We start from the raw sequence: 11,076 nt of genomic DNA on the forward strand, positions 1-11,076 counted from the left end.
TGGAAGGGGCTTTTTCAGTGGGTTTACTTATAATATAGATATGTGGGATTAATTATAATTTAAAATAGATGATTATATACCTCCTGTGGCTATAAATAACTCGGACTTCAAGAGTTTGGTTGGGTTGACATGACCAATGCATCTTTTGTCCACCATGCGAATGCTTGATAATATCTTCATTTATGACAATGGGGTATTGATTGATGATAGGATTAAAGTAAAGTTAGGTTGATTATGACTTTTCTGTTTTACAGGCAACACCATACTCCACATCCTTGTCCTTCAACCTAACCAGAACCTTTCCTGCCAGATGCTGGACCTTATATTATCCTGTGATGAAGAAGAAAAGGGTGTGGACCTTCTAATGATTCCTAATTACTTGGGACTTACTGCCTTTAAATTATCAGCAGCAGAGGGGAACATTGCGGTAAGGTATATATATATATAACCCTCTAGCTACCCCATACTAGTTCTTTGGTGGGATCTCTTCCTCGAGACTAGTACTATTTGCTTTTTCAATAGTGTTCTATCTCTTCTGACCAATCAGGACCTCAGCTAGCCATATTTAGACATAAATACTGTTACTCCGTGGAATACAGAAAATGGTAGTTTGCCAGAGTTAATGTAAGGTGGAAGTTCCCGTTTTAACTGCTGTAGGTCATAGACCTCTCTAAAATGTGGGTCTTTAAATCAGTGTTTGGAATGAAAAAGTTTAAAAGGAGACTGTTCCCTCTTCACCCTGTTCTTCAGATGTTCCAGCATCTGCTAAACAAACGGAAGCAGGTCCAGTGGACGTTTGGTCCAGTGACTTCCATTTTATATGACCTTTCAGGCATTGACTCTTGGGGAGAAGATCAGTCTGTGTTGGAGCTTGTGGTGTCTTCCAGAAAAAGAGAGGTAGGTAGATTGAATAATCCATTTTTTATGTTTGAATGTTGGTTTTACTTTAACCTGCATTAAGTTAATGATACTCTAACTCCACCCAACCTTTACTGTAGGCTCGACGTATCCTGGACCTTACTCCTGTCAAAGAACTGGTCAGTCTGAAATGGCGGAGCTGCGGTCGACCGTATTTCTGGTTTTTAGCGGCAGTCTATGTCCTCTACATGATCTGTGTAACAGTTTGTTGCACCTACAGACCCCTCAGGCTCATTTCAAATATTTCTAATGATTCTCGTGATGCGACCATCTTGGAACAACGGCCACTTCGTGTAAGTGACAAAGAGAAGAGGGTCGCTTTAGAGAAACCTGCGCCTAAGGTTAATATTGACACTTTTTTTCTTTTGTTGGACTCAAACAGGAGGCCTATGTAACGTATCATGATGACCTTCGTCTAGTTGGGGAGTTAATCAGTGTGTTCGGCGCAATTATTATCTTGCTTCTCTTGGTAAGAAATGCTCAGGGCAGTTCATATTTTAAATTTTACTTTTTTATGGCTTATTTTACTTATTTTGTTTTTATTTCATTTTAGATTCCTGATCTACTTCGGGTTGGAGCCACCAGATATTTTGGGCAGACTGTTCTTGGTGGACCATTTCATATAATCATGTAAGAAACAAAACTCTGGCGCAATGTGATGTGGCCAATATAAAATATGAATTCTAAACAATATGCAAATATGTGGGGGCACAAGAAGCCGCTAGTCAAATAGTGTTTTTATCTCTACCAATTTGCCGACTTTCTATTGTATGGTTTTTGCAATATCTCCTAACACTCACTCACACTCTTTGGATCAATATATTTCTAAGGATCTTTGAATTTGTTCTCCACCATAAATTCAGAGAGACATTGCAAATGAATCCAAATGCTTGAAATAGACAATGTTTTATATGCTTATTTATTTGTTTACATCTCTTATATTTGTGTCAGTTCAGCTGCATTTGCAAACAGAATTTTGGATCCAGTGTCTGAGAGAACTACTTTTTATGATTGGTTATATATGGGAATTATTGATACATGTTTGATTTTATGCAGACACTTTTAAGCTCTGCCACTTTGTCCACTTTCTATGGTATGTTATTTAGGAGAGACAGGGGTCCTTGAGTTCATGATGATTCGGTAGTCAAATATCACTTATCTAGCGTTTTAGGCACCCCCTATCCATTGACTCCCAAGGCGACCACCTAGGTTTGCCTATTGGTATCGACGGCCCTGCACTCCCCTACTATTTTCCATAAACCGGCCACTTTAATAGGAATCGCTCATTTCATAAGTAATCTTTGTTTAATCCCTCATTCTGTTTATGCTTCTTTTCAGAATTGCATTTGCCTGTATGGTGATGACTGTATTGATCATGAGAGTAACGAGCAGCGATGGAGAGATCGTTCCTATGTCTGTGGCTTTAGTGTTAGGATGGTGCTATATTATGTATTTTACACGAGGGTTTCAGATGCTTGGACCTTTCACCATCATGATCCAAAAGGTAAAAGCAGTACATGAGCACACGTTTCTTTGTCCAGTTATACATAGTTGGGGAAAATATTTTTCTCCCTCTGTGTATCATATATAGTTGAAGGTATTTCCTCTGGAATTCCCTTGTTTACTTTCATATAGCGCAACATGGATTAGTATTGTCCAGGAATGTCTTCATAGAGAACTAGCTAGATGGAGAGGGATTTCATCTCAGGATGGCAGCATCCAATTGGACGGTTGTAACTTCCATCCTATTGGATCTACAAAACCAAGGCTCAACATTTTAGCACGTTCTCCATGAAAAAATATCAGTAGCTATGTGACAATAAACTGAGTAATCTCCAGTGGTGGGATCAATGTCTATTTGCTGTCCAGGAAGAGGCACAAACTTTGCTTTAGCTGCAATAGTGATCCTCTTGTGACGTGTGATCCTGATTGATATATATTTTTTTTTTCAGATGATATTTGGGGATCTGTTGCGTTTCTGCTGGCTGATGGCCGTGGTCATTCTCGGGTTTGGTGCAGGTGAGGATAATAGTTGACTGCTCTTCTAGATAGCAATGACCATTTGCCTTTTTTTAGTCTTACAAAGCCATTCTACTATTTAATTTTATATAGCCAATTGTAACACTGCACACCAAAAATACATTTAATACGACTGCTTTATCATATTCACTTTGTGTGTTAATAGCTAGGTGCAATCCTTGACTCACAACTTTCATTTATTCCCCACATCAACTCTATATCTAAATCATGTTACATACATCTAAAGAACATTTTCAGAATACGCACATATCTCACACAAGACACTGCACAAACCTTAATTCATGCACTTAGCTCCCGCATTGACTATTGCAGTTCCCTCCTTACTGGTCTTTCCAAAATCAGACTTGAATCCCTACAATCTATTTTGCACGCAGCAGCTAGATTGATTTTCCTTGCAAACCGTTCTTCCTCTGTTGAACCACTCTCAGTCTCTACATTGGTTGCCTCTTTTTCAACGAATCCAATATAAAATTCTGCTACTAACATACAAGGCCGTGAACAAAATTGCACCGACGTACATCTCCTCATTTGTCTCAAAATATCTCCCGACTCGACACCTCCATTCTGCACAAGATCTGGATCTGTTTTCCACTCTCATCACATCCTCCCATTCCCGGCTAAAGGACTTTTTTCGTGCTGCACCCACTTTGCGGAATTCCCTCCCTCGCACAGTAAGACTTTCCATTATTCTTGAAACCTTCAAGCGTTCTCTGAAAATCCACCTCTTTAGGCAAGCTTATAATATTCCTAACCAGCATAATGATCTCCCTAGGTTACCCTATTACCACCCTCTACACAGCTAACACAAGACAACAACCCTCTGACCAACATTGCTGTGTGACTGATCATACAGCCCACTCAATACTTCTTACCCTTTACATTCTAGCTGGTCCAATGTGCAATATGATGTAGCACATGCCCTTGTGTTTCAAACTCCCATTGTCCCATAGATTGTAAGCTTGCGAGCAGGGTTCTCTTACCTTTCTGTCTGTCTGTATTGCCCAGTACTGTTTTATTAATGTTTGTTCCCAATTGTAAAGCACCACGGAATTTGCTGGCGCTATGTAAATAAATGATGATGTTGATGAATAGCCACCTGAACTTGTAAGCCGAGATATTTGAGATGGTCTGGTCTCAGGGTCATTTCTTAAAGTGCTAATGCTGTGTTGTGATCTTGTGTGCTTACTTATTTGCAAGTGGCCCTGTTTTGAAGTTAAGTTGGATTTGTGAGCCAAGATGGCCAACTGGAGGAGTTTGGTGAATCAAGACATCCATACAAGTTACGAAATCTGAATAAAAATTAGGTTGACTATGAAAAATGTAAATTTTTAAAACAGCTGTTGTACTAAATGGTAATTAATAATATTTAATGTATAAATCAATTTTTATAGTAAAATAAATTATGAAACTGAGGTTGGCCAACTCCTGAAATACTGACAAAAATTAACATAGGACTGGGAGTCTTTGTATATCTACAGTCAATGTTACATCTATCGTAAAACGAGATGCAAACACGAGAAAAAAGGGCTCCAAGCCCTATAGTAGTCCTTGGATCACTAGCCCCAAATTACTATATGATAAGACATTATTGTATCACTTATTTTATTCTTAATAAATCAAATGAATTTAAAGAAGCCTGACCGGAAAGTTTAAAGCACCTCTCAGTCTAACGTATAGCTGTTCAGAAATCTGTCAAATAGTTAAGTACCAGAACATAGTATTGGTTCATTAGAAGATCTGGTAAAAGTACACCACAAGTGACGAATCACTAGGAGAGAAATTTTATTGTATTATTTAATACATAATAAACAAATTGCATGAGCTTGATGGGACATCTTGGAGTGCTTCTTAATTAAATGCATAATTGTTATCTTGACTCTATAATATACACAGGCTGTTCAGCGATCCTGAAAATTGATTAAGAATTAGAATTTCGAGTATCCTTATATAAAACGATGGTGCTCTTGAATAATTCTGATAATTGGATGCTCATATCTTAAACTGGGGATATGTAAGTAAGCCAATACATACAGTACATACATTCTATCTAGCTGATCACTCCTAATAACATTAATCAAGCTCTTCTATTCTGGATAGTTGCTTTCTTTGAAACAAAAAGTGACAGATGTTCGTACGATGATCGAACTAAAGGACTAGGCAGAAAGTGTTAATTTTTGTACTATAAAAGTCTCTTTGAACTATCCGATTGCATTAAAGTATATATTTCAAACAAACCACTTACTAACAGCTTCTGGACCGACTGAATAAATTTAAATGCTAAATATATAAGGAAGTAATATTGCCTAGTATTCTTAAGAAAAAGTAGAGAAAATATAAAGCACTACTGGAGAATTGATTAAATTAAAAGTAACATTATGGAATAATTTAATTTAATTTATTGTTATAATACCATCTTGATCTGATCTTTCATTTAAAAGTCAACTGCATTGATGTATTAATTTATTTTTTTGGGGTATTATAGATTAAACTGAAAAGTTCTTTTTGAAAACGTGGTCTGTGTGTTTGTGTATTTAGGGGGGGGGGGTGTTGCTTTTGATTTTTTAATTGGTGCAACCACATTTGAAACCACATTTTTCTGAAATTGAATTGATGTAATTCTTCAGTTCACAAGTTCATTTAGGACCTCTGAACTAGCCAAATATTTGGCATATATTCATAAAACTGCCAAGATGGATGACGTAGAGTGTAGTGAACCAGGACAGTTTCCAGGCCACTGCCTGTGATCCTCCTTTTGTTGGTGGGAAATTAAATATTAACTGTAATTTAAGGCAATATCCATATTTCTACATTGGTTCAATTTTTATCTAGAAATGGATCTACTATAATTCTATTTTACTTCACTTGAGTCTACCTCTCTTGGTATATCCAGGCGGGCGTTAAGATCCAAAGCCCTTGTTTGCCAGTAAAGTAAGGCAAATCTAAGAGCAATAATGAAGTTTGGTCTGTACTGAATGGACTTTTTTATCATTAATCTACAAATTCATTATTTTGCTTATTTTCTTCCCAGCGTTCTTCGTAATATTTGAAACCCAGGATCCTGATAAATTGGGCCAATTCATGACGTATCCCATGTCCCTGTTTAGCACTTTTGAACTTTTCCTCACGATCATCGATGGTCCGGCTAATTACGCGGTGGAATTGCCGTTTATGTTTAGCGTCCTGTACTCTGCGTTTGCCGTAATCGCAGCTCTCCTGATGCTGAATCTTCTGATCGCCATGATGGGGGACACACACTGGCGAGTGGCCCATGAAGGAGACGAACTATGGAGAGCTCAGGTGAGGAACAATTCAGATAATGGACATCTCCTGGTAGACTATATGTAGAGTATTGCAGGTCTGTGCAGTATAGTATTGGGAATCGTCCTTTTACAAGTCAGCGGGCTCATTTTTTCATCTGGTTTTCAGTAAGTGCTAAGTATCCACTTAACAAATTGAGATGTGATGAATGAGCAGAGTATCACAATGAAAATGTTTGTTTTAAAAGCAGCATCATACTGTGATACACAGGTGTGTCAGTAAATCCACTGTAGAGATGAAAATTATATTTCCAATTTAGCAGATATTTAATACTCTATCATATGCTTTTTTTTTTTTTTTTTCCATCCGAATAGTTTAGCTCTCATTTCCTATTTTGCCATAATCCAGGTGAACCAAACCTAATATAAGTGGAAATAGATTGTTCAGGAACTTAAAGAAGATGTTGGGTGTATTTTAAGATTGGGTCTGATATTTGTCCCGATTGTTCATTTCACAATGATGGGAGCCGTAGACATGGTGCACGTGTGGTTCTTGATTAGACAGAATGGTCCATCTCTCTTTTATAATGGGGAAAAATATTTTTGTTTGGAAAGTAGAATTGGCTATTAGAATATTACTAGTCAAGTGATGATTCCTGTTGGCTTTGCATGGTTTATATTCTATAATAACCTGAATGAGCTACATGTGTCTCTCTATAGTCAAATGATGCTAACAAGTACACAATAGATCAGTGTTGGCTGACCTGTGACACTCCAGGTGTTGTGAAACTAGAAGTCCCAGCATGCTTTGCCAATATATAGCAGCTTACTGCTGTAAGGGTATGCTGGGACTTGTAGTTTCACAACACCTGGAGCGTCACAGTTTAGCCAACACTGCAGTAGATGTAAGAGCACGTTGTCAACAATTGAAAATAATACTTTACTGTTCACACAAAAAACACAACATAACTGCTAACGCCAAATTTTCAGCACCGTAAAAGGTGTGGTCTCATCAAAATAAGCTCACTTTTGGGCAAGTCTGAGAGTAGTATGAGTCAATAGGCTGATTGGTCTATTCTGTCTCCAATTGTTATGATGGTATGCCTAGTGTAATACCTAGGCAAACGTTAAAATAAAACATAAATTATATAATCCCTCAATCTTCTAGCATCAGGGTGACAGGAGTCTGGCTTCACTATTCTGGGTTATGGGGGGGACTCTGCTCTTTCCACTATACAACTGTCAGTCTGAGGCTTCCTGATTACGTCCATTCCCCTCCTCATATTGGGACCCAGCCCTCACTAACATAATCATAATAAGTGCACTGTATTGGCTTTAGCAAAAATCAGGCATTCAGTAAATATCCTTCTATGGGGGTGGGTGGGGCTATTGGCCATGATGTATTGCTGGACATCACCGCGATGTCTGGCTGCGCACATTGCTGGTCATTGCAGTAAGGAATCTCTGCTGATGTTTCTTTGCACCCCACGGAGATGAGAGGGTAAAAATAAGCAGAGCTTCCATCTTCCACATCGGCCCATTGTGTCTCTCTGGACTCCGTGAAGTGATTTATGGCCTTGAATTGAACTGATTCTTACCCCATGGATACCATTTTCCCACTATCCAGCACCCCATTCTTCATTACTTTTACTGAGCTTAATAGGCGGCTGGCAAAGAAAAAGTAAAAATGGAAACCTAAAAAGTAAAGGTTTTAAAAAATTCAACATATACTATTTATATTCCCTCCCTCCTCCTCTATCATGTGCTTAGTTTGCCTACATGGTAAATACTGCCCTTCTAGTCCATGCACACCTACCATATGTATTTACATATATAGTATTTACATTGATTGTTACAGGTCGTAGCCACCACCATAATGCTTGAACGGAAGATGCCAAAAGTCCTCTGGCCTCGGTTGGGGATCTGTGGAACGGACTATGGTTTGGGAGACTCCTGGTATCTCCGGTGAGTATCTTCTATAACTACCAGGACATTTTCCATCTGTCTGTGATAGATTTTCACCTTTATAAGCAAAACATTTTTTTCCTTTTTCTTAAGATGGTTATTTGAAAAGTCCACAAAGTCTAGTTAAATGGACACAGGAGGCCAATATTGTTAATTGTTCCATTTCTAAGTTGGCGGAATCTTTTATAGGTGCAACTTTTCCAAGACATAGATATGTGTAGTTTAACCTTTCTATTTAACAGCTCATTATCATACACTGAAGACCTAATATATTAGTTGATTATTACATGTCGCCTACTCTCCTGTAATGTCCAAAATTAGGGGGAGACTTTCTGAACTCCCAAGAGAGCATTAAATTCTCCCAGAGAGGTACTCAGTCTGTTGGGTTCCCAAAAGTGCTCCATGCTCTGTTCTACACTGCTACCATAGGCCCAAGTCAGACAGACAATGGCATTATTGGCACACCTCTATAGTGACCAAAACATTCGCATCACACCTAAAATAAATAGTTGCTGGCATTAAGTGGGAAATGCTACATGTGTTTTCCATGTTGCCAATTTACTCATCATAATCATCTATTTATATAGCGCCCCTAATCCCCTAGCGCTGTACAGAGAACACACTCACATCAGTCCCTGCCTCATTGGAGCTTACAGTCTAAATCCCCTAAAATACACACATACAGACAGACCAAGAGAGACTAAGGGCAATTTAGTAACAGCCAATTAACCTACCAGTATGTTTTTGTAGTGTGGGAGGAAACCGGAGCACCCGGAGGAAACCCACGCAAACACAGGGGGAGAACATACAAACTCCACACATATAAGGCCATGGTCAGGAATCAAACTCATGACCCCAGTGCTGGGAGGCAGAAGTGCTGCCCAAATATGTGGTAACACTCAGGACTGGTATTATTTTTCAATAATAATAATTATACAGAGCTATTCTGACATGTATGATAATAGAATATTACCCTAATCCACAAAATTACTCCCTCCCCCACATTTCAATGAAAGATCTATATTGACCTCAATGATACAATTTCCCCCTTGACCATATTATTATGGCAATGGGTGGAATGCTAGCTAAACATTATCAAATACAATGTATTCTACTAATGTTCTATATATTCCAATACAGACTTATTATCTCATCTTGAAGGCATTTCAGAAGGGAATTGCTGAAATTAACTTTTCAATTGCAAAAAAAACTCCCATTAATTAATCTGATAAATACAAAGACTCTGATGACTGTTAAAAATTTGTAAGTCTGTTTCTAATTCATGATTTAGTAACTTCTCATCTTCTCATCTTCTCTTCTGGTAGCGTTGAGGAGCGCAAGGACATGAACAAGCGGAAAGTGAAACGTTATGTGGACGCCTTCCAGGACAGTGATGATGAGAATGATGAACTCCCTGAAAAGCGCTCTCTGAGAGACGAATTCTCTGATGATAAGATCGTCACTAAGAGGGTATCGATATCGGAAACCCCTAATTTGCTTAGAAGAATATCTCAGAGAAAGTCAAGTAGAGGTTGGAATATTCTTAGAAGCGCCTCGATTAATCAGCTTCAGGGCAAAGTTAACTATGCGCTTGACATTGATGAGAATGTCTATGATGTGTGAATCGGTGGTTGAAGGTTTATTTCTGCTGTTGGAAGCAAATCCTAGGATGTATTTGATCTTTGACCCCCTTCAGGTTCTAAACGGAATACTGTGGTTTCATACTGTTCACTATTCCATCCAACCTTCGATCATCTTGGCTCTCTGGAGAAAATACATCCTTTCAGCAACGTGGAACTGAACATTTCACAAAGGATACTATAAAAATTTATGACACTAGAGATCCTGTTCATTCCACAATAGACATTAACTGTCATCTTCAGTACAGAGGCTACTGTCACTTGGGATCTCGCCATTCAGACCTATCCTAATCCAGCTGTTAATTAAATAGATTGTGACATTTTCTCTGTTTGAGGAAGACTTTCAAGTACGTCCCCACTGGATTAATTTCTACAGGCCATCTGGGGACACAGTGAACTAGTCATCTCCTTTAAATAAACATTTACTAGCGTCTGTAAGCCATGGAAAAGATTTCAGTGTAAAGAACTTGGCCATGGTTCTGAGTTTGTTATGGTGCCCTGGCTGTTAGCACTTTAGTTAAACTCTTTCAGGAGTACATTCAAGATCAGACTCTTAACTATTTTTACTCTCTTGTTACATAAGTTCTAATCTTTAAAAAACAAAAAAAGTGAATTGACAATTTTTAAATAGTTTAAATTTTTTTGAAAGGACAACTTCATCCCATCAATACAAGACCTACTTCTCTCTCACCCTAAATATAGGTTCATTGTCCAGTTACTTTTTGTATTGGGCTACAGACAGGGCAGTCCAGAGGTATAGCAAACCTGTTGCCTGAGCAACAACTAAAGGGCTACCATGAGTTTGAAATTAAAAAACCGGGACCACCATGGACTCTTAAGCTTGCTTGACCATAAAATGCACCTCATTTTCGGTCTCAAATAAGGTAAAACAGTTCTAGGAACCTATGCTAACTCTTCCCCTAGGAACCTATGCTAACTCTTCCCATTACTTTTGGATCACCAGTAGATGCATTATGTTCCTCATTTGTGAAGCGCATGCAATGCCCATTGAAAATTGCCTTGGATGGTCTGTAGCATCTTCTCACCACTCTTGCTAGACAGCTCCTCAAACTAAAAGATGCGTACAGAGAGGCAGAAAAATCTTCAGAGGCATATAGAGTGCTATGGTGTAGACCTCACATCAAAGTCAGACCCCTATTGCTTAAATACCACCCCTTTTATTAAAATAAACTTTCCATTTGTAATAAAAAGTTGATTGGTTTAGCCTCATCTATAGCTTAATATGATAAGAGTAA

General features: G+C 38.3%; 1 protein-coding gene across 1 annotated transcript in view; it reads left to right on the forward strand.

The window, feature by feature from the left end:
- Positions 1-10,734, forward strand: part of LOC142160792 (transient receptor potential cation channel subfamily V member 6-like) — a 32,116-nt gene extending 21,382 nt beyond the window's left edge. The window contains exons 6-15 of the mRNA XM_075215773.1: positions 255-427; positions 751-897; positions 999-1,211; positions 1,301-1,387; positions 1,472-1,548; positions 2,257-2,422; positions 2,871-2,937; positions 5,987-6,255; positions 8,074-8,180; positions 9,506-10,734. Coding sequence (XP_075071874.1) covers positions 255-427; positions 751-897; positions 999-1,211; positions 1,301-1,387; positions 1,472-1,548; positions 2,257-2,422; positions 2,871-2,937; positions 5,987-6,255; positions 8,074-8,180; positions 9,506-9,803 — 1,604 coding nt within the window. The 3' untranslated portion in view covers positions 9,804-10,734. The remainder of the gene's footprint in view (positions 1-254; positions 428-750; positions 898-998; positions 1,212-1,300; positions 1,388-1,471; positions 1,549-2,256; positions 2,423-2,870; positions 2,938-5,986; positions 6,256-8,073; positions 8,181-9,505) is intronic.
- Positions 10,735-11,076: the final 342 nt, after the last annotated feature.

This window comes from Mixophyes fleayi, chromosome 6 (genome assembly GCF_038048845.1).
Source record: "Mixophyes fleayi isolate aMixFle1 chromosome 6, aMixFle1.hap1, whole genome shotgun sequence".
NCBI classification, from domain to species: Eukaryota; Metazoa; Chordata; class Amphibia; order Anura; family Limnodynastidae; genus Mixophyes; species Mixophyes fleayi.